Source organism: Corythoichthys intestinalis, chromosome 13 (assembly GCF_030265065.1).
Source record: "Corythoichthys intestinalis isolate RoL2023-P3 chromosome 13, ASM3026506v1, whole genome shotgun sequence".
NCBI classification, from domain to species: Eukaryota; Metazoa; Chordata; class Actinopteri; order Syngnathiformes; family Syngnathidae; genus Corythoichthys; species Corythoichthys intestinalis.
In genome coordinates, this window is record NC_080407.1 from 55723042 (window position 1) to 55748298 (window position 25257).

General features: G+C 40.6%; 1 protein-coding gene across 2 annotated transcripts in view; it reads left to right on the top strand.

Annotated features, from left to right (window-relative positions):
* LOC130928501 (adhesion G protein-coupled receptor L3-like) overlaps positions 1 to 25257 on the top strand; it is a 231677-nt gene that overhangs the window by 80905 nt on the left and 125515 nt on the right. For both annotated transcript variants that reach the window (XM_057855157.1, XM_057855158.1), the window contains exons 4-5: positions 2307 to 2372; positions 21060 to 21227. In XM_057855157.1, coding sequence (XP_057711140.1) covers positions 21173 to 21227 — 55 coding nt within the window. In that variant the 5' untranslated portion in view covers positions 2307 to 2372; positions 21060 to 21172. The remainder of the gene's footprint in view (positions 1 to 2306; positions 2373 to 21059; positions 21228 to 25257) is intronic.

Sequence of the window (25257 nt, forward strand, 5' to 3'; positions counted from 1 at the left end):
CACATAAGCGCAGATAAGCCGCCTATTCGGTCCGGGTTACTCACGTCTGTCTTGTTCATTCAACAAAATCTCGCTAATTCCCTCCCGGAAAAGCGTCTTTTCCCAGAATGCAGGTGTCGCAATGCACACAGGGCACGCCTGATTTGCTCCACGCAAACATTTAGTCACCGCCGCCGCCTTTTGTGGAGTGGCGTGCGCTCGCTATGTACACATTCTGTGGATTGTACACATGGCTGATCTCATTGACGGTTGTAAAAACATTCCCCTGATAGGTATGCGGCGTGATGACAGGCGGGAATGATTCCGTTTGTGTTGTACTCGCCAAGAATCGTCCCTCCCGCATGCAGTCAATTAAAACTCTTTCAATGAATTCATCGCTGCCAACCCTTTCGCTTCAAACAGATTGGACGGCTCGCGCCGTGAGAGATTAATTGAGAGGTTTTTGGCCGAGGCCTAATGTGCGAGGCGCGCCATCTGCCCGACTTCCGGTTCCCACCAGGAATGCGACAGCTTCCAGCGGACTCGCTGACTAGCAGATGTGCGCAGCGACTACATCACTCACCATTTAACATCTCAACTACGAAAGTTTTATTCTGTATTATTCAGTACAGTACAGTTGACAGATTAACGGTCCTCCGTGGGAAATCACAACTATGATGTGACATCCCTGGTCTAGTGTTAGTCAAGCACATATCTATGCAGGTAGATTTTTGTCTTTATTATTTGAACAATTAAAAAATTTTTTTTTTTAATTTGCTTCAATCAAAAAAAAAAGTGTTTGAATGCACAATTAAATTTGAAACTCAAAAAAATGCATTTGAAAACTATTTTTCTTTGATTGAATGTTATTTTTTTTATTGAAGTTTTTTTTTTTTTCCCGATTGAAAGAACTTTTTTTTTTTGTAGTTTTGCGTTTGGGCAAAATTTTGGCTAGGACATTTGTGCCTATTATTTAATCAAAAAATAAGTTGCTTCAAAAAAAAATCACTTCAATCAAAAATAATTTTAAAAAGTCAACCATAGAAAAAAGTTATTGGATGCGAAAAAATACACATTTTGGCTTGGACATTTGTGTCTTTATTATTCAATCAAAAAATAAGTTGCTTCGGAAAAAGAAAAAAAAAAAAACACAGAAAAAAGTTTTTGAATACGAAAAAATACACATTTTGGCTAGGAAATTTGTGTCTTTATTATTTATTGAAATAATAAGTTGCTTCAAAAAATTTTTTTCAAAAGAAAAATCCCTTCAATCAAAAAATTAAAAAAATTCAATCAGAAAGTTTTTGAATGCAACAAAAAATGACTCCGAAATTTGCATTTGAACACTTAATTTTGAAAAACTATTTTCAATCAAAGAATATATATATTTCACATAAAAAATATATATTTTCAAAATATATATAATTATATTTAGGGAAGGGCGATCAAAAAATATATTTCAAATAAAAAAATATTTTCAAAAAAATATTTAGGGAAGGGCAATTTTTTTTTGATATTTTTCTTTGATTGAAAATATTTTTGTTTGTTTGTCGCAACTTATTTTTTGAATGGATAATAAAGACACACGTCCTAGACAAAATATGGCCCAAACGCAAAACTACATTACTTCAATCATAAAAGTTTTTTCTATCAAGAAAAAAAAAAACTTCAATCAAAAAAATTAAATTAATTCAAAGAAAAAGTTTTCAAATGCATTTTTTTGAGTTTCAAATTTAATTTTTGCATTCAAACATGTTTTTCTATGATTGAAGTGAATTTTTTTCTACTGAAAATTATATTTAGATTGAAGCAATTTTTTTTTTTTTTTTTTAAATATTTTATTTATTTATTTATTTTCTGATTGAATAATAAAGACACAAATCTACCTCCATACATGTCGGGGAAAACAGATAGCATGTATAGATGTATAACATTAGTAACCACATAGCATGGCCTGATTTTAATGTAATTTGCTGAAGCAAAACAATTTGTGTCCTTTCTATTAGTGCTGCTATTCACAGAACACATTTGCATAAATCAATCAAACACACACAACTGCACTATTATCCAAGATTGGCAGATGATTTTCCTCAAAATTCCTCAATCAATACATGAATTTTCCGACCGTCTGAAAGCCGACATGGGAAATGTCTTCAAATAGCAGTAACATTTCTCTGGTATAATAAGGAAAAACCCAAAGGAAATTGCCAATGCAAATGGCCATTAGGCCTTTCAATGCGCGTCTTATGATGTGCCGATGTCCCCGCGCTGTCGGATAAAATTGCTCGTTTCATTCATCTCTATTGGTTTTCTCCCCTTCCCCGCAGAATAAAAAGAATGCTGGAAGCCACCTGATTGGACGCCAACTGTCCGGCTGGGCGTTCGCAAATAAGGTAATCAATCACATTTGCATCCCAAATCTGTGTGGTCAAGACATACAAGGAGTGAAAATAACAACAACAAAATACAATTGCGATAGTAGCCTTGCTTTTGAGGTCTTGTTGACATCTGATCACGTCCTGTTGTTATCCTGTCGATTTGAGGGCACTTTCTGTTCCTATCGGGTCACTTCTCGTTGATTATGAGGCATTCCGGGGTCACTTCCTCTAGATATCGGGTCACTATATGTTGATTTTAGGGCAATTTAGGGCCACGTCTTGCTGATTTGGTCACTTACTGTTGATTTTGAGGTCACTTCAAGTGATTAGATCACTTCCTGTTGATATATACACACAGTGGGGAGAACAAGTATTTGATACACTGCGAATGGGTTTTCCCATTGTGAGTGTATCAAATACTTGTTCTCCCCACTGTATATACATTATTATTATTTTTTTTTTAGATGGTAGCTTTTGCATTATATGCAAAGCTACTGTGAATGACATTAGTGGGAGCTATGTTTAACACAATTGAAGTCAAGATGCGCAATATTGACAAAAAGTTCTGACCTCCCAGTCCAGTCCAAATAGATTGGACGTCTAGCGCCACAATGGCAGCCGATGAGTTAACAACCACACCAAAATGAATTGGAAGTGACTGGCATCTCCGATGATGTTAATTTCTCCAGAAATGACATTTTCTGGTTGTATTTTTCCAACAATGTTTTTTCCTCTGTCCCGACGGCTTGACATTTTCCGACCTCTTCATTACTATTCAATAGATGCACTGCTTGGCACAAGGACAAAAAAAAAGTTTGCATAATTTATTCAAAGCCTTCGTCACTGTTTGAAAAATGGCAGGCGGCCTTTTAACTAAATAGACACACTTGGGCCCGCGCATAAAACAAGAGAAAACTTTATTCGTCCGTCGCGCCCGAATTTATTAACGTTGCGGTGGATTGGACTCGATGTCGCGACGTTGACCGTCTTCTGTACGCGGACGGGAAACTTGATATACAGTGCTGTCCAAAAGTATTGGCACCCTTGCAATACTGTCGGATAATGCTTAATTTCTCCCATTACAGATGCTTTGGTAGTAATATCTTCATTTATTTTGCTTGCAATGAAAAAACACAAAAGAGAACGGGGGAAAAAATTGAATCATTATCATTTTACACAAAACTCCCAAAATGGGCCGGACAAAAGTATTGGCACCCTTTGAAAAATCATGTGATGCTTCTACAATTTTTGTAATTAACAGCACTTTTAACTTACCTCTTGCACATAACAAGGGGTTTCAATAACTAAATCGCACTTCCAGCCAGTTAAAATTGATTAAAGTTGACTCAACCTGTGTCCTTGTGTGTACCACATTGAGCATGGAGAAATGAAAGTACCAAAGAACTATCTGAGGACTTGAGAAGCAAAATTGTGAGGAAGCATGGGCAATTTCAAGGCTACAAGTCCATCTCCAAAGGCCTGAATGTTCCTGTGTCTACCGTGCGCAGTGTCATCAATAAGTGTAAAGCCCACGGCACTGTGGCTAGCCTCCCTAAGTGTGGACGGAACGGAAAAATTGACGAGAGATTTAAACAAAGGATTGGTCGAATGGTGGACAAAGAACTAAATCCAAACAAGTTCAAGCTGTCCTGCAGTCTGAGGGTACAACAGTGTCAACCCGTACTATCCGGCGGTGTCTGAATGAGAAGGGACTCTATGGTGGGATACCCAGGAAGACCCCATTTCTAACCCAGACACATACAAAAGTCAGGTTGGAGTTTGCCAATATGTAAAAAGGTTGTCCGCCTGATTGCCTGCCTGAGCGGTCCACTGTCAGACAAAGCCAAGGCAGCCCTGCCCTGCAAACACTCAAGGTGCTAATTGGAGCAATCCAACCCTGTGGTTTTGCGAGTGTAAATAGGAATGACTAATGACGACCATAGTGCTCACAATTCTCTTTTGTGTGCATTTGTAATTGCAATCATTTTCTGGGAGAAATTGAGCATTATCTGACAGAATTGCAGAGTTGCCTTTTTTTTTTTTTACAGCAGTGCATGTAGATATTCAACTTTTAATTTGTCATGATGACGTCACGCAGCCCACCATTCACGACGGAATGGAACTAGAATGTTACCTTTTGTATGTCCTGTAAAAGCTGCCATTTGTGCTATGACGATTTTATTGATATCAGCACCGCAAAAATAGTTTTGGTAAGTTTATGATTATTTCAAACCATTGAATAGGGGTGCTGGGTGAATTCTGGATCACTTTTAACAAACGTAATAACTGTAAAACCATTGCAGCGCGAACGAAACTTTTTACTGGACAAACCAACACAAACGTAGCACAAACTAACAGCACCATTGCAGTTCCGTTCCTGTCATCACGACAGACGATTGACACCATTTTTAGCAGGTTTTCAACCAAAATAGTGGACCTCAGATTACCGAGAAAAGAATTGGAAATATCTCAAAAACAAAAGCGGCACAAACGTAGCACAGACGATAGACATCGTTTTTACTTTCTGTAAATTTTCATCTGATGAGGGGCCAATTTCACAGAGGTAAAACATTTCCTGAACCATACAGGTGTCCACAAAGATGTGTCTGTGTGAATCCGGTTTGTCATCATCACCCCGAGCGATTTCAGCCTCTTTGCCGACGGAACAATGTCCAACATATCCGGTTGCGGCGTGAGACAATGTCGGACAATCCTCCAGTTTCCCGCTTTAAAAAGCCCTTGAAATTCTAGTCACAATTACTCCCTGCTTGCTTCCAGGTCAGGTTGGGCCAAAAGAAGTCTTTTTTTTTTTAAATTTTTTTTTAATTTATTAACTCTTTGGCTACCATTGATGGTGATAGACTTACTGAATTTCTGGACAGCGCTGTGGTTTTTTTTTCAGTAAAAGAGACAAATTCCAAAGGGATAGTTTGGAGAGTTTGACAGACGACATAAAAAAGCCTCGCCCAGCGCCGCGAGAATAATGATAGCCACGTCTCATTAAAGGATGAATTAAAGCCCATCCCGCTAAAAGTCTGTTACCATCTACAAAGTTGAGCGGCGCCATCCAGCGTGATGGATAGTCTCGGAACGAGATTGGAAAATGAGTGATGGGTCGCAGCCGGCGGGAGAGCGGGGACCTGAGCGGCATCAATTTGGGAACTTGTTTTTCCACAATTTATCGCCGGGATGACTGACTGCGTGACGACCCGAGCTGCGGGACTAGGACGTTTTAAAAATCGATTCATTTTCTCTTTATTTAATCCAGGTGAGGCAATTGAAAATTGTGCCATGTCCGCCTGGCGGCAGACAGTGGAGCAGAACAAACACAAACAAAAAATAATAATGCATAGGAAACAAACTGCGCAGTTTTGCGCATTCTTTTCAACAAATACTTTTTTTACTTGAGTAAACTTTTGAATGACCACTTTTACTTGTTATTTAAATGGATACACTGCCCTCTACTGGCAACAGTGAATATGACATAGCTCAGGTAACATGGCTGAATCCACCTGCTTCCTGTTAAGACCAACATATAGTTGTAAGTTTTTGTTTGAGCTAATATTTTTTGTGCATTCATAATTTAGTTAAAAGGTATATTTAGCCAAATTTTCTTGTGCGAATAGGAGTTTGAATAGGAGTTTATACGGTTTAAGAGCATTGTAAAAAAAAAAAAAAGTTTGTATTTTATAGCATTTACCTAGCGGACTTTTGCATTTATTTTTTTATACCATATGAGGATAAGCTCAGGTATTTTAATTTATTTTTAAATGAAAGTGCAAGTATTCATCGTTTGAGGAAGTATTTTCCATCCATCCACCCACCCCTCCATCCCAATGACCACTTTTACTTGAGTAGTTATTTCAAAGTAGGGCTACTCTTACTTGAGTCAAATTTCTGGCTGGTCTACACACCTCTGGCTGTATTTTTCCAATGACACCATAAACGGATTTTAGGGGGGCGCAGGACCCCCTGGTGGGCGGATAGTGTCATTGCATGTAAATGACTTTCCTGTATATATAAGTTGTAAAGCAATAAAACTGCAACAAAAATGAACAAAAAAAATATATTTTTATAATGGGTCAAAATTATTTTTCGAACAGATCATGTGACAAGCAACGTAGACGGTCATTTGCTTTGCATATAATTTTCAAAAAAAAATTTAGAGGGGAGCAATTTTATTTTTAAAATTGATTTTTTTTCTTTGATTGAATATATATATATATATATATATATATATATATTTTTTTTTTTTTTGATTGAAGCAACTTTTTTGGAGGGATTAAATGATTTAGACACAAATGTCCTACCCATAATATGGCCCAAACAAAAAAAGGATTGCTTCAATCAAAGAAAAAATTTTCAACGAAAAATTAAGTGTTCAAATGCAAAATTTTCAATCTCAAATATTTTTTCGCATTCAAAAACTTCCATGATTGAAATTGTTCTGTTTTTTGATTTTCTTTCTGAAAATGTTTTTTTTGAAGCAATTTTTTGATTTTATGATTGAATAATAGCCAAGATGTGGCCCAAACACAAAAAAAAAAAAAAAAAAAAAAACCTTCAATCCCACCCCCCCAAAAAAAAAATCTAAGAAAAAAAGCTTTCACATGCATTTTTTGAGTTTTTTTGCGTGTTAAATTTATTTTTGCATTGAAACACTTTTTTTTTTTTTTTTGAAGCGACCTTTTTTGGTTGAAAATATATATTTTGATTGAAGCAACTTTTTTTTTTTTTTTTTGGTCGGAAATATATATTTTGATTGAAGCAACTTTTTTTTTATTGATACTTTTTTTTTTTTGGATTGAATAATAAAAACACAAATCTACCTCCATAGGGCTTCGCCCAGGGGATACAATTTTTGACTGGGGTAACTATATTGGCACGACACCGGCCGGCATACCATATTCAATGGATGACGATCTTGTCAAAAAGTATCGCCTCAGCAGCCTGATTAAGAATTCCCCTCAAGAATGATGGGAAACAAAAAAAAACATTAAATGTCAACTTATTATAATAAATATTCTATAAAGTTTAATTTTATTGCTGACACTGCGTTTCCGGGTCATCAACATGTTGTGCCCCCCTGTTCCAAAAGTCAAACTCCGCCAATGAATAATACCCTCATATTTAAAAAATAAATGCATATTTACCTCTTCTCAATTGAAACCACAACAGCTCCTCAGCCAATTTCTCCAGAAATGGCTTCCTTTTGTCAGTTTACTTGGCCACCCTCTCAATAGAATGATTGCGCTACTCTGCGGTGGCCCTGGGCAATTACCTTCGCCATGGCTTCAAGTGTGCCCAACAGTTGTTTGTGGCACAAGTGGGCGAGTCGCACTGCGCCAGAGTGCAATTAGGGACGCGGAACGGGGACTCCGTCGCTGAGGAATAAAATCGTACTAACGCGCGAGATTACACCTCTTATTCTTTTGAGTCTAATCCCTCAGCCCTCGTTTGTATCAATTCAAATCCTTTCCTCCGATTCATGTTGTGCATTTTTAACTGCGGCGGCAACGACTGTAACAGAAGGGCCTAATTCGGCTTTTTCTCTGTTTGAGCCTGAGGCACGCGCAGCTTTAGATTACTGCGCAGCACAAGTGTTTTTACAAAGTCTCTCTATTGGAGTTTTTCTTATTAACTCATTGGATGCCGATAGACGTCTGATCAGTGGCGGAACAAATTTTAACAGGGCCCGGGTGCGATAAGCATAAACGGGACCCCCCGAGTGGACCGTCAAGCAGGGCGGGGTGCAAATGGTCAATTATTCGCAGGCACCTCAAAACGATCGTCCCATCCAGACAACTGGCCAAGCGGCTGACAAAGATATTTTAGCACTTAGGGCGTATAACCCTCCCCTCCTCCCCCTGCACACTGTTCCTCTGTAACCTGATCAGGAGTATGAGGACATCTGGTGGTTGAAAACAAATGGTGTTTCTTAATAAACCGTGTTCGAGCAAATAATAAGATCCACTGCTTTGGATCTAGTCAACTTCTACAACCACGCACTCTCCTCCTGTCTCAACCGATTAGCCCCTCTCAAAACAGCTACAGTCTCCTTCTCCACCTCTGCCCCTTGGTATACCCCGGATCTTCACATTTTTAAGAAGCAACGCAGAAAACTTGAACGCCTCTACAGAAAAACCGGTCTCACAGTTCATGCCCAAGCCTACAAACACATTGTCAGTATTTACAACTCTGCACTCAAAACAGCCCGTTCCAATTTCTATTCTCAAATTATTCACTCTAACTCTTCCAACCCCCGTACCTTATTCTCCACTTTCGCAAAACTCACCAAACCCAAGGACAATATCACTGCCACATTCACAACAGACAAATGCAAAAACTTTCTGTCATCTTTTCATGCAAAAATCCAAACTATACACAGTTCACTTGCATCCACTTCCTTCAGTTCTCCTTCCTCAGATCTTAACAGTCCACCTCTAACATCTCACAGCTTTCCCTCCTTTTCTCCTCTTGCTCCCTCGGACATCTTCAAACTCATCTCAACCATGAATTTCTCCAGCTGCATTCTCGATCCCATACCATCCTCTCTTCTTAAAACCTGTATTCCCACTCTCATTCCTCTTATCATTAACATCATAAACACCTCTCTCACCACTGGCTCAGTCCCCTCCCCACTCAAACTCGCCACCATCACACCCTTCCTGAAAAAACCTGGCCTTAACCCCGACAACCTGGACAATTTCAGACCCATTTCCAATCTCCCACTTCTCTCAAAAATTCTGGAACGATCCGTCATAACCCAACTTCAGCACCATCTCCACTCCTCCCATATGTTTGAAACATTTCAATCTGGATTCCGCGCACACCACAGTACTGAAACAGCTCTCATCAAAGTAACCAATGATCTTCTCCTTGCCGCTGACTCTGGTTCCATCTCCATCCTCCTCCTCCTTGACCTTTCTGCCGCATTTGACACCATTGACCACAACATCCTCCTCCACCGTCTTCAGTCAATAGGGATATCTGGCACTGCACTCCTCTGGTTCACCTCCTATCTCTCCGATCGTCACCACTTCGTCTCCATCAATAACCATAAATCCCACACCTCTCCAGTCACCCATGGTGTCCCCCAAGGTTCGGTCCTCGGCCCCCTCCTCTTCATAATCTATATGCTTCCCCTCGGTCAAATCATTCGCCACCATGGACTCAATTTCCACTGCTATGCAGATGACACTCAACTTTACATTTCATCTAAATCCATCACCCCTGTCATTCTCTCTCACATCTCAAACTGCCTGTCTGACATAAAAACCTGGATGGACAATAACTTTCTCAAACTCAACAGTAACAAAACAGAACTTCTCATCACCGGACCCAAAGCTCTCCTCCCCTCTGTACAGAACCTCACTCTCCTCATTGATGGTCACCTTGTCACCCCCTCCACCTCCGTACGCAATCTTGGCATCATAATGGACTCAACACTGTCATACCAATCACACATCAGCCACCTCACTAAAATCTCCTTCTTTCATCTCCGCAACATCGCCCGCATCCGTCCCTCCCTCTCCCAAGCCACAGCTGAAATACTCATTCACGCCTTCATCACATCCAGACTCGACTACTGCAATAGCCTCCTCTATGGTCTTCCATCTTCTCATCTCCAAAAGCTGCAATACGTCCAGAACTCTGCCGCCCGCCTCCTCACCCACACCCGCTCCAGAGAGCACATCACCCCCATCCTCCAACAGCTTCACTGGCTTCCAATCTCATACCGGATTCAGTACAAACTCCTCCTCCTCACCTACAAGTCCCTCCATAACCTGGCCCCTTCCTACCTCACTGACCTCCTACAACAGCACTGTCCCTCCCGCCGCCTACGTTCTGCCGACTCTAATCTCCTCACACCCATCACTCGCACTAAGCTCCGAACCTTGGGGGACCGAGCCTTCGCCGCTGCTGCTCCCTCACTCTGGAACTCACTCCCAAAACCCATCAGGAACTCGGACTCATTACAAAACTTCAAATCACTCCTAAAAACCCACCTGTTCAAACTAGCTTTTCCCACCTCTTAATTCTTTATTTTGTCTTTGTGTTATGTTATGTAAAGCGTCTTTGAGTGTCCAAAAAAGCGCTATATAAGTTTGAGGTATTATTATTATTATTATTATTATTATTGATGTAGAGAAAATCCTTACACCAGGTTTATTGTGGGGATTCTTAAAAAAAAAAAAAAAAATGTAGTTTTCTCTTATATAGTTTTCTACTTTAATAATTAATTACCCCCCAACCCATGGCTATTTCGATCCATGTGTCTCTACTCTCTTTAGGCAATATTTTTCATTCGCTTCAGAACGTGATCCAGAAAGATACACATCTTTAAGTTCTCTAATAATGAAATAAGAGCTGATGGTGGCTCAGTGAACATCTAATTTGGTTTGTTCTCAGATGAACAACAAGTTGAATAAGGAAGCTTTGATACTGAGGTTGAAGGTAGAAAAGAGGCCAAGAATGAGTCATAGCCAGAATGTGTTGATGACAGTGTTGATTTCTATTCACTATCCCCCCCCCCAATTAAAGTCTGTCACAGTGACGGCCAATTATTCTGTGAAGCTGGTTGAACTGGAAGTTATGTTGTTGTAAGGTGAATTAATTTTTTGTCCATGTACCCCTTTTGATCTATGAGCACCTGCCCTTCCATTGGTCTCTGCACGGCCCTGTGTCACACATCTATTGCCCTTCTAGAAATATTCCACATAAAACCCCAAATAACCCTCCCAAAGAAAATCCTTTTGTCTGTCCTGTTTACTGTAAATATAAGTTACCCCGGTTGACAGCGGAATTAAAAAAAAAAAAAAACTGACTTGCTCGGAATTCCGAGAGCAAAGTGATCTATCATCGGGTGTTTGAGGTCTCTTTAAGATCAGGCACCTCGAGCCTAGCGGCGCTGATCCCCCCCCCCCCCCCCCCCACACACAGCCTTGAGAGCATTTGAAAACTGATTTTGCCACGTGGCATTTTTTTTTGCCAAATGAAAAGAAAATGCCACGTGGCAAAATAGTTTTGTCACATGGCAAAATCAATTTTGTCACATAGCAAAAAAATGTCACATGGCAAAATAGATTTTGCCACATGGCAAAATCAATTTTGTCACATGGCAAAAAAATACCACATGGCAAAATAGATTTTGCCACATGGCAAAAAAAATGCCACATAGAAAAATCCATCTCGCCACATGGCAAGAAAATGCCACATGGAAAAATCCATTTTGCCACTTGGCAAAAAAAAAAAGCCACATGGCAAAATCCATTTTGCCACATGGCAAAAAAATGCCACATGGCAAAATCCATTTTGCCACATGGCAAAATCTATTTTGCCGCATGGCAAAAAAAATGCCATCAGGCAAAAAAATGCCACATGGCAAAATCCCTTTGGCCGCATGGCAAAAAAAAAAAAAATGCCACATGGCAAATACCACTTATAGTTCTCCTTGTCTCTCCAAATCTGACTGGGATCGAAGTGGAAAATTCTGCATCTGGTGTTAGTCAGGAGGAAATTGAGACCTGAAGTTGTATACAAATAGGCCTATAAATAAATAAATAAATAAATGGACTCGCTCGGAATTCTGAGAGCAAAGCGATCTATCATCGGGTGTTTGTGGTTTCTGTAAGATCAGGCACCTCGAGACCGGCAGCTGTGATTTTTTTGTTTCCCCCCCCGCGCAGCCTTGAGAGCATTTGCCTCGACAATAGAGGCTTGTATTGCTCTTTGTTCAGAGACGTACCCCGTGAGGATGTTTGCCCAGACCAATCAAACTCCATTCACTTGTCGTCTGAGGACTGCCAGACCCCGCCGCCTGACTACGGCGTGCGCTCACGCGCTTGGCAGGCCCCTCTTCCCTGATGCTCGGGGAGAAAAAAACAAACACTTCCCCTTCCATTAAAGATGATTATCTTTGTGAATTTTCTTAGGGGAAAGCCTTTGGGAGTCGGCTTAGCATCCAGGAAGGACCTGAAATGGAATGATGTTTTTTTCAACCTCGGATTGCAAAAGGTGCTCTCATAAAGGCTTTGTCAGGAAGTATGCCCAAAATATAAAAAACAAGATGTTCATCAAAACTAATTAGGAGTTCAAATATTTGGCAAATGAACCCCCCAAAAATCCCAGAGAAGACGATATTAACATGGTAATCAACTCTGAATTGAGTGAATGGCCCGTCTCTTGGATGTTTTGCAGTTCCTGTTTTTAAGATTTCATTAGATTTTTTTTTGCACGACATCAGATAATGATATTGAAATGCAATGCGCCGTTGGGATCAGTGCTATTGACATCGGGTGTCTTGCGAGTGCAGACGCCGAGCTCAAATTGATGTTTGCGTGTGCAGCCTCAAATCTGCAGCAGAGCCGAGAATCAAAAGTGGTATTTGCCATGTGGCAAAATGAATTTTAGCATGTGGCATTTTTTTCGCCATGTGGCAAAATTGATTTTGCTATGTGTTTTTTTTTGTTTGTTTTTGCCTTGTGGCATAATGGAATTTGCCATATGGCATTTTTTTTGGCTACATGACAAAATCCATTTTGCCAAATGACAAAAAAAAAAAAAAGCCACATTGCAAAAAAAAAAAAAAAATGCCGCATGGCAAAATCCACATTGCAAAAAAAAAAAAATGTCGCATGGCAAAATCCATTTTGCCAAATGCCAAAAAAGAAATGCCACATGGCAAAAAAAATGCCACTTGGCAAAATCCATTTTGCCAATTGATAAAAAAAAACAAAAAAAGCCACATGACATAAACAATGCCGCATGGCAAAATCCATTTTGCCAAATGACAAAAAAAAAAGCCCCATTGCAAAAAAAAAAAAAAAAAAAAATGCCGCGTGGCAAAATCCATTTTGCCAAATGGCAAAAAAAAGCCACATTGCAAAAAAAAAATGTTGCATGGCAAAATCCATTTTGCCAAATGCCAAAAAAGAAATGCCACATGGCAAAAAAATGCCACTTGGCAAAATCCATTTTGCTGATTGATTAAAAAAAAAAAAAAAAAAAAAAAAAGCCACATGGCAAAAACAATGCCACATGGCAAAATCCTTTTTGCCAAATGACAAAATAAAATGCCACATGGCAAAAAAAATGCCACATGGCAAAATCCATTTTGCCACATGGCAAAAAAATGCCACATGGCAAAATCCATGTTGCCACATGGCAGATAAAATGCCACATGGGTAAAAATGCCACATGGCAAAATTCATTATGCCACATGGCAAAAAATGGCAAATGGCAAAATCCATTTTTCCACATGACAAAAAAAAATGCCACATGGCAAAATCCATTTTGCCACCTGGCAAAAAAGGCCACATGGCAAATAAAATGCCACATGGCAAATAAAATGCCACATGGCAAATAAAATACCACATGACAAAGAAAATGCCATATGGAAAAATCCATTTTGCCACATGACAAAATAAAATGCCACATGGCAAAAAAATGCCACATGGCAAAATCCATTTTGCCACCTGGCAAATAAAAGGCCACCTGGCAAATAAAATGCCACATGGCAAATAAAATACCACATGACAAAAAAATGCCATATGGAAAAATCCCTTTTGCCACATGACAAAAAAAAAAGCCCCCTTGGCAAAAAAATACCACATATCAAAAGCAATTTTGCCACATGGTAAAAAAAATGCCACATGGCAAAATCCATTTTGCCACATGGCAAAAAAAATGCCACATGGCAAAATCAATTTCGCCATATGGCAAAAAAATGCCACACGGCAAAATCAATTTTGCCATATGGAAAAAATGCCACATTGCAAAATCCATTTTGCAAAATGGAAAAAAAATGCCGCATGGCAAAATCCATTTGGCCGCATGGCAAAAAAAATGCCACATGGCAAAATCCATTTTGCCACATGGCAAATTCCACTTTTAGTTCTCACTGTCTCTCCAAATCTGACTGGGATCAAAGTGGAAAATTATGCATCTGGTGTTAGTCAGGAGGAAATTGAGACCTGAAGTTGTATACAAATAAGCCTACAAAAGAATGGCGAGTAAAACGGGTCCTTCTGTCTCTTGAGGCAAAGGCCAAATTCAGCCTAGTCTGAATTCAAGCAGTCCATTGTGTAAGAGTCGCGCTGACGTAGGTGAGGTCATGCTCCGCTGAGAAATCGCTTCATCGGCACAACAGCTCGTCAATATATTGAAGCTAAAACCCATAAGGGTTGATGTCAAATGAGTTGTACCATCTCAACGCATAGTTATAGCGTTCAGTGCTGCCTTCCAATGACAAGGGCGGCTGTAGTAACTGGGCCCACCTTGAGCTAATCTGTAGTGAGATAATCCCCGCCGTGCATCTTGTCATTTGAGACGTGTCATTTCCTCTCATGGATCAGGTTGAGTTCAGCAGAGGAAGGTTGGGTCGGTGGGGGTGCGCGGCTAGCGATCCCATTACTTAAGCCGAGCCATCAGTCACACTCAAGAAGCCCGCCGTGAAGGACCGGTCGGTGTGCGCGCAAGCTAAAGTTAGCACTATTATCTGTCTGTCAGTGGCTGGCTACGTCAGGGTCCCTCACGGGGAGCCAATTGTGGCAGTGGATGCGTTGTCAGTCTCTTCATTTTTAGCTTTCTATTACCGTCAAGTTGCCAATTTTGGACTGAATACATTTTTTTTGCTACTTTTCAATACCCCTCAGAAATCCCAAATATTACGGTCTGGATTTCCCTTAGTGACTGTTCATCAATACAACTCTGCAAGAACAGATTAACATTTATTATATACATCATTTGCATCCTGTGATTGTCCAGGCGGGGCGTATGAGAGATAGACATCTGGCTTTGGAACATGATCCCGCTTCATTACAACATGTTAGCAGGGTGTGTTTCCCAGTAAGTGACCCCATCAGATAACGCTAAGGATCGAGTTAACAAGCCGTTTCTTTGATATCTATGAGCGCGCCTTGTCCTCGAGCTCCGGAAACTGCATCCGTAGTGACGCTGAAGGTGATAGACGTCCAATCCATTTAAACTGGGAGAATTAACACTCTCACATCAAATGGATTGGACGTCCGCTAGTGATATACTCATCATAGACTTCATAATGTATTGACGGGGCGCGGAGCCGATTCATAGGGGGCCTATCTCCATCAAAACTGACAGAGTGGAAACGCAGCCAAACAGCTTTTTCAGTTGAACGTGTGGAAAAAAAAAAGTGCAGTTAAGCATTTATTTTATGTAAATATGTCAAAGTACAATGCTAGTCTGTTAGTGAATGTAGCTAGCAGCCACCATATGTAAATAAAGAGCGTCTTCCGTTGAAAATTCTTGTGACTAAATACTTAAATCCCCGAATTTTTTTTATAGATATGCACATGAAACAGTCTCTATTATTGGTTAAAAGCAAAAATAACCTGCAGTAAGCATTTATTTTATGTAAATGTTGCGAACTTATGATGCTAGTCAGTAAGCAAATTAGCAGACACCATATGTAAACAGAGAGCTTTTTCTGTTGAAAATTCCGGGGAATAAATGCTTAAATCCCTGTATTCTTTATGGATATGGGCGTAAAACGGTCTCGATTCTTGGTTAAAAGCAAAAAAACCATGCAGTTAGCATTTATTTTACGTGAATATGTCAAAGTACAACGCTAGTCTGTTAGTGAATGTAGCTAGCGGCCGCCATATGTAAACAAAGAGCTTTTTCCGTTGAAAACTCTTGTGAATAAATGCTTAAATCCCTGCATTCTTTATGGATATGGATATAAAACAGTCTCGATTCTTGGTTAAAAGCAAAAAAAAACGTTCAGTTAGCATTTATTTTACAAAAATATTGCAAACTGTGATGCTAGTCAGTAAGCAAATAAGCGGCCGACATATGTAAACAAAGAGCTTTTTCCGTTGAAAGTTCATGTGAATAAATGCTAAAATCTCCAAATTCTTTATAGATATGGACGTAAATCAGCCTCGATTCTTGGTTAAAAGCAAAAAACGGGCAGTTAACCTTTATTTAATGTAAATATGTCGAAGATGCTGCTAGTTAAGTCACTGTGGCGGCCCCCTTAGTACAACAAAGAGCTTTTTGCGTCAAAAATTCGTGTAAATAAATGCTTAAATCCCTGAATTCTTTATAGATATGGACGTAAAACAGTTTCGATTCTTGGTTAAAAGCAAAAAAACCCGCAGCATTTATTTTACGTAAATATTGCGAACTATGATGCTAGTCAGTAAGCGAATTAGCGGCCGCCATATGTAAACAAAGAGCTTTTTCCGTTGAAAATTCTTGTGAATAAATGCTTAAATCGCTGAGTACTTTATAGATATGGAAGTGAAACAGTCTCAATTCTTGGTTAGAATTAAAAGAAACCATGCAGTTATCATTTATTTTATGTAAATATGTCAAAGTACGATGCTAGTCTGTTACTCAATGAGGCGGCCGCCATATGTAAACAGAGCTTTTCCGGTGAAATTTCTTGTGTATAAGTGCTTAAATCCCTGAATTCTTTATAGACATGGATGTAAAACAGTCTGGATTCCTGGTTAAAAGTGAATGAAGTCTATGAACTCATCTAAAAATCACAGCAGAAGGTCAAAGCAATATTATAAGACACATTTACGTGGTTACAAGTGAAATCTTTCCAGTCGATCTAAGTTAATCCAGAGTTTTGCAAAATGCCAAATTTACCCTGATCAGCAATAAAGCATAATCAAAGGGAAGAACAGTTAGATCGTGCTCTACAACCCTTAGGGGACAGTGTTATGATCTGGACTTGCTTGAACTAATCAGGTTTCAAAGGTTCCATTCCATCTAAGTACCTCTGGAGCTATGGGGCAAGGCCTGTTTCACAGCAATTAACTAAGAAAACAATGTATATTAGAAATGAGGAAAAAAGGGGCAAAACAGTGAGACATGTGATAAAGTAGTCTCCTTGAAGTTGCTGAGAAGAGCCGTTTCTGGACTCGCTAAACATTGGCCGTGGTATCTAAGGGAGTTATCTCCAAACCCCTCAGTCGAGGTACCCTTGAAACGTCAGTGCCGTAATGTATCACACGAGACTCCTTCTGGAATACAAGACAAGTTGGCGTCGCTGGCCTACTATCTTGGGTTTTCTTGCTTTTTTTAAACCTTGTCCAAGCTTTTCTCATTAATATATATTTTATGATGTGCTCACTTGCAGTTAGGTAGCGCTTGCTATACTTATTTTGGAAACAAATTAAGCACTGTGAATTAGCTTGTGTTTGTCCCTAATAGTAAATGCGTGGAAATTATGTACGAATGAGATGTTTACTGAACTAAACCTACCAATTTTGTCCGAAAATGATGCCCCTGGTGCCAAATTCCCTGGTAAAGGTATGGAAGAACATACAAATGTTTATGTCAAGAGATGGCTTGAGTGTCGAAGGCTGAAAAAGAGCCGACCTGATCCAGAGGTAGCTTTTTTATCGACACCTTTTTCCTTGTGTGCATTGCCTTACGCCACTGACAATGACATTCTCTTGTTTCAACAATATATCCTTTACCACCATATGCCCTGTCTTTCTTATATATTTTATCCTCTGGTTGTCTTAGGTCTCTGACCGTTCTTGGGGGTAAATTACATTGCTTTTTTTGTGTAGCGATCACAAATGCCACACAGTGACAGCCAACGAACAGTAACCGTGGCAGTCAGATACCATTTTTTTTTTCAGGTCATTCATTGTCAGAAGTAGCACGGCAAAACGCCACGCTAAAAAATAAGTAAAAATATCAAAACGGCTTACCTCTTCGTCCTCTGTAGTACCCCAAAAAAATGTTTACTGCATATGAAGGGAAACGGCTTCGCCTTACTGGCACTAAACTGGTCTTATGGATGCCCGCACGAGTTGATCGATCCATCGTTCACATTTTTTCCTCTGAATTTTTGGCTTCAGGAAACATATGAAGAAAGCATCCTTCATATGTAGTAATGTCTAGAGTCGTTTCTACAAGTTCCATAGCAGCAGTGTTTACTTGGCATGTTCTTTTTTGAACGATTACCGGCAGAAAACAAGCAGTAATAACATGAGTTGTATGCGAGGGTGTGTCTATGTTGACTAGGAGTGAATGCAAAAGAGTTGCATTTTTGAACTAATTAATAGTTTTTTAAAGCTTTTTATCTGAGTTTGTTCTACATGATGAAATATCTGAGTGAGTGCTCACCCAAGACTGGTGATTCCATACTTTTTGCTAAAATGGAGTTTCACAAACAAAGAGCCTCCTCCGGCGGGATTCATGCTAGCTGCCCTCCTCACAAACCCTTTTATTATCTCCAACATAAACAATCTGATTACATTAATCTCGGATTTGGGGAATCGTCGGGATTAGGATTATAAAACGGGTTACATGCCAGAGCAATCAATGCCCCGACATGGCTGGAGTATCTAGAGCACGGGGGGATGGTGAACCTGTACTGGGGCGATATTCAACGCAGTGGGATAGGGTGTGAGTTCCTTTGCCCAGCATCACTTTGCAGGGATTATGATTTTGCAGCAGATTATGTTTTCTTGTGGCTAACAGAAGGCCTAATCATTAGAGATCATTCTATACCAATCTAGGCTAGCTATGGCTAGCTAGTACAGTTTTATCTATGGGTCGTACAGTTTTATCTTTGGGCCGTTTCACACTAGCAGCAGCCATTTATTGTGTATGCGAGAGAGGACTTCTCTCCTACTTTTGGACGGGACGGCAAGTCTCGAGTGAATTCTCCTGGTCACTCCCATTCTCTGTGTCTAAGAAACAGGACTGGTTAGAAAAGAAAAATTAAATGAATGAAAAACAAATATATCTGCAGTCTCTGACAAAAATCTTGTCGCTTATCCATTTTGTAGAAATAATTGCTAATAACCTGACTTTTAATGATTCAATTGGTTTCAGAAATGGCTCGTATGAAAGCTAAGACCCTCCCAAATGATTTGAATGTACAAAAATATATTTGTTTCACTGAAAAAAGATTTATCATTTCATGAAGACATAAAAGTCAAATTTCGGCAAGACAAAAGTTTTGTCGCCTACAGAAAGTAGTGTGAAAATTGGACAAGGAATGTACTTCAAATACAAAAATGTTACATAACATAAGGGAATTAAGTAGTGGTGCTGTGAGATCCAAATTTAATATTTTGTATGACTTCTATGGGCTTGAAGGATTGCATCCATGCTGTTCGGCAAGGATTCATACAATTTATTGATGAAGTCATCAGGAACATCAAAGAAAGTAGTCTTGCGTGCCTCCCAGAGTTCATGAACTTTCTTGGGTTTCGTCTTCCATGCTTCCTCTTTCATCCTGTTCATGTCTGGTGACTGGGCTGGCCAGTCCTGGAGGATCTTGAGCTTCTTTGCCTTGAGGAACTTTGAGGTAGATATTGAAGAATGCGATGGAGCACCATCCTGCTGCAGAATTTGTCCCTTTTTATGGTTATGAATGTAAGAGGCAGCTAAGATTTGTTGATATTTCAGACTATTTGTCTCTCAGGGTGCAGACAATTAAAACACCGCGTGGTATTTGCCAAGGCCCACAGCCTGTCAAAAGGATTGACGCTGGAAAAGTGGCAAAAGGTGGATTTTTCAGATGACTCTTCCATTGAAATACACCACAGTCGCCGCAAATATTGCAGGAGACCTACAGGAGCCCGCATGGATCCGAGATTCCCTCAGAAAACAGTGAAGTTCGGTGGTGGCAAAATCATGGTCTGGGGTGATATCCAGTATGGGGGTGTGCGAGAGATCTGGAGGGTGGAAGGCAACATAAATAGTCTGAAATATCAACAAATCACCACCAAATTCACTGTTTTCTGAGTGAATCTCGGATCCACGCGGGCTCCAGTAGGTCTCCTGCAATTTTTGCGGCGACTGTGGTGTAATCAATGGAAGATTCATCTGAAAATCCACCTTTTGCCACTTTTCCAGCGTCCATCCTTTTGACAGGCTGTGGGCCTTGGCAAATGCCACACGTTTTTTTTTTAATTGTCTGCACCCTGAGAGACAAATAGTCTGAAATATCAACAAATCTTAGCTGCCTCTTACATTCCTAACCATAAAAAGGGACAAATTCTGCAGCAGGACAGTGCACCATCGCATACTTCAATCTCTACCTCAAAGTTCCTCAAGGCAAAGAACATCAAGATCCTCCAGGACTGGCTAGCCCAGTCACCAGACATGAACAGGATGAAAGAGGAAGCATGGAAGACGAAACCCAAGAATGTTGATGAACTCTGGGAGGCATGCAAGACTGCTTTCTTTGATGTTCCTGATGAATTCGTCAATAAATTGTATGAATCCTTGCTGAACCGCATGGAAATCATACAAAATATTAAATTTGTATCTCACAGCACCACTACTTCATTCGATTATGTTATGTAACATATTTTTGTATTTGAAGTACATTTTTTGTTCAATTTTCACACTACTTTCTGTAGGCGACAAAACTTTTGTCTTGCCAAAATTTGACCTTTATGTCTTCATGAAATGATCAATCTTTTTTCAGTGAAACAAATATATTTTTGTACATTCAACATCATTTGGGAGGGTCTTAGCTTTTGTATGAGCCATTTCTGAAACCAATTGAATCATTAAAAGTCAGGTTATTAGCAACTGTTTCTACAAAATGGATAAGCGACAAGACTTTTGTCAGGGACTGTACACCATCTTCACTTGTACTACTAAAACACAATGTTCAACCTTGACTACCACCCATCCGGAAACTGACTGACTGTTGTTTCTCTTACCCCTCAGGAGGCTCGGGATATCAGGTGCAATTGGCACTAAAGCAGAAGAAGCGTCCTGTGCAACCTGAAGGCCTGAGTGTTGAACTTAACATAAGCAGCGGGCGGTAAGAGGGGGAGGCCATGTGGACCGCACGCCTGCTAGTCCTCGCCAGCCTCTTTGCTCCAGCAACTACGGGTATGTCAAAAAAAGCATCCACACATTCATTTTGGCTCCGAAAACGTTCACTTTGAATGTTTGTCTTCAAGTCTTTATTTGTCTGATGGGAATATGGGCAATTCTCCACCTTGACATTTCCCCTGAGAGGCGTGTTGCACCCCAGAGAACGCTAACCTACTTTAGACTCTGGACTTTTTGTCCTGTGCGAGGTAAGGGTTAAAGTTTTGAGTCGAGGGTCAGAGAAAGAACGATTGTTGCTGGCAGGTAGCGACGCTCGTAACTAAAGCCCCGCCTGTCTCTGCGCCATTGTTTTTGGTCACAGTGAATAACAATAGAAAAATCAATGCGGCAAACAGCAAACACATTAATCATGTGCTCCTCGCGCATGTAAAAGATCCCGGATAGGTTTGATATTCTCTTCGGCTGCCATTGGCGGTGCTAGGCGTCGGATTGCACGGCTCTTAACCGTATCAAACCTCTATATCGGTAATTAGAAGCGAATGAACGTCGGTTAATTTGTAGCCATCCCTGCCAGTTCAAATGAATCGGACGTCTACTCGCGAATGTTAGCACGTACACTGCTGGCCAAAAGTATCTGCACCCCTGCGATTTTGTCAGATAATGCTCAATTTCTCCCAGAAAATGATTGCAATTACAAATGCTTTGGTAGTAATGGCTTGCAATTAAAAAAAAAATCATGATCATTTTCCAGAAAAACTTCAAAAATGGGCTAGATGGGCCAGAATACTTGGTAGCACAACCTTTAGACAAAATAACTGCGAACAACCGCTTCCGGTATCCGTCAATGAGTTTCTGCTGGAATTTTAGACCAATCTTCTTTGGCCAACTGCTCCATGTCTCTGAGATTAGAAGGGTGCCATTTGCAGATCCCTCCACACGTGCTCTATGGGATTCGGGTCTGGACTCGTTGCTGGCAACTTTAGAAGTCTCCAGTGCTTTCTTTCAAACTGTTTTCTAGTGTGTTTTGGGTCATTGTCCTGATGGAAGACCTCTGAGGGAGACCCAGCTTTCTCACACTGGGCCCTACATTATGCTGCAAAATTAGTTGGTAGTCTTCAGACTTCATAATGCCATGCAAATGGTTAAGCAGTCCAGTGCCAGAGGCAGCAAGGCAACCCAAAGGGAACCTTCGCCATCTTTGACTGCGGTGACCGTGTTCTTTTCTTTGAAGGTCTCGTGTTGATGCCTTTTCCCAAATAGCTCTACTTTTGTCTCATCTGACCAGAGAAGATTCTTCCAAAACGTTTTTGGCTTTCTCAGGTAAGTTTTGGCAAACTCCAGCCTGGCCTTTTTATGTTTCTGGTTCAGAAGTGAGGTCTTCCTTGATATCCTACCATAGAGTCCCTTTTCATTCCGACGCCGACAGATAGTACTGGTTGACACTGTTGTACCCTCGGACTGTGGGACAGCTTGAACTTGTTTGGATGTTAGTCAAGGTTCTTTATCAACCATTCCCGAAAAATCTTTTGTTGAAATCTCTCATCAATTTTTCTTTTCCGTCCACATCTCGGGAGGTTAGCCACAGTGCCATGGGCTTTACACTTATTGATGACACTGCGCACGGTAGAAACAGGAACATTCGGGTCTTTGGAGATGGACCTGCAGCCTTGAGATTGCCCTCACAATTTTGCTTCTCAAGTCCTCAGACAGTTCTTTGGTCTTCTGCTGCCTTGGCTTTTTCGGACAATGGACCGCTCTGGCAGGCAATTGGGCGGACAACCTTTTTACATATTGTCAAACTCCAACCTGGCTTTTGTATGTCTCTGGGTCAGAAGTGGGGTCTTTGTGGGTATCCTACCACAGAGTCCCTTTTGATTCAGACGCCAACAGATACCATGGGATGACACAGTTGTTCCCTCGGACTGTAGGAAAGCTTGAACTTGTTTGGATGTTAGTCGAGGTTCTTTTGCCAACATCCGCATTATCTTTTGTTGAAATCTCTCATCATTTTTTCTTTTCCGTCCACATCTAGGGAGGTTAGCCACAGTGCCGTGGACTTTACGCTTATTGATGACACTGCGTACGGTAGACACAGGAACATTTGGGTCTTTGGAGATGGACTTGTAGCCTTGAGATTGCCCATGCTTCCTCACAAGTCCTCAGACAGTTCTTTGGTCTTCTTTCTTTTCTCCGTGCTCAATGTGTTACACACAAGGACACAGGACAGAGGTTGAGTCAACTTTAATCCATTTTAACTGGCTGCAAGAGGGATTTAGTTATTAAGGAAAGTTATAGGTGCTGTTAATTACACAAATTAGAGAAGCAGCACATGATTTTTCAAAGGGTTCAAATAGTTTTGTGTAAAATGGTAATTATTTTTTTCCCCAATTCTCTTTTGTGTTTTTTCATTGCAAGCAAAATAAATGAATATATTACCACCAAAGCATTCATGAAATCTTTTTCTGGGAGAAATCGTCTGACAGAATTGCAGGGGTGCCAATACTTTTGGCCAGCATATGTCAGAGCAAGCGTGATCAGGGGTCGCCGTGGCAACCAGTGGTTGTCTTCACATCTATCTTTTTACTCGACATTCTGGCGTACGTGGTCGCAGCTGCACCGGCAATCCACTTAATTCTATCCGCTGAAAGGCGTCCTTGGATTTGCCTAATTTACTTAATTCATTAAACAAATGATTTATCCCCGCCGCCGCCGTTGTTTAGAGAGCCCACTGAGCCGTGCGGTCTCGTGTTGCGACAAGCAGGTGACTCTCGGAGCCCAGCGACTATGAGGCGCTCGTTTTGATTTTGGCTCTCAAAGCGTTAACCGAACAATAGTCACTGCTACGATCCGCTTCGTGACCTTGATGAGGTTTTTTTTTTTCTTGATGGGGAAAAGGCGAGGCACAATTTGAGGAAATACAGTCTTGTACATTAAAATCCCACTTACCAATAACACCTCCATTTGGCACGCCACTTACAAATCCCTTCTGGTTTTATGCCCTTCTATAATGGATGCGAAATCAATACCGGCTTGATATTAGGAGCGGGGGAAAAAATGGCCCGCACGCCCCGCGGCGTCTGTTGTCACCGCGTTACATCGCCAAATTGCTGTCACGAGTCGCGGGCCTTGCAAGATGATTGACAGGAACGTGGCGGGTGGCAGGGTGGGGTTAAACACCTGCGTGTTTTATAGGCGCCTCTCGTATATATCTTCTGGGATAAATGAATTAGCATCTCCTCTCCGCCGAGAAAGCGCTGAGCGATGCCGTTTAAATTGCTCCCGCCGCCGGGTATCGGCCCGAGCGGTGTTTAATGAGGACGGGTATCGACGGCGAGGTCAAGTGCCGGCGCCGGTCGGCAGAAATGCGAGCGCTAGGAGCGGGATGTTTACCGCACCTTACCCAATTTGTGATATTAATGGCTTTTCTCCTCCCGAGCAACACCGTCAAATCGATGAGACGTTTTTATCCTCCCGCATCGGCATGTCCAGTCACGGTACTTAAAACCCGGATAAAATATCGATATCTGGAAATCTATGATTGTCTTGTCTCGTCAAAATCAATTTTTCAACATCAGTTGAAGGTATTACCCAAGTATTGTGATTATTGTCACATGTGCTACAGTATTGATATTACAATACCGATAAAATATCTTAAGTGCAATATCAATACAAGGGATGTTACTCTATTGAAAAGATATCCTACAATACTTTTTGTCACAAATATACTAGATTTTTTTTGTCATTAATGAATCATGTCTAGAAAATGCAATTTTGGGAGAATTTGTGACGGTACCCTGTTGGCCAAAAGCTGCAATTCTGTCAGATAATGCTCAATTTCTCCCAGAAAATGATTGCAATGACAAATGCTTTGGTAGTCATATCTTTATTTATTTTGCTTGCAATGAAAAAAGACAAAAGAGAATGGGAGAAAAAAATTAAATCGTTATCATTTTACACAAAACTACCAAAATGGGCCAGACAAAAGTATTGGCACCCTTTGAAAAATCATGTGATGCTTCTTTCATTTGTGTAATTCACAGCACCTGTTACTTACCCGCGGCACATAACAGGTGGTGGCAATAAACTA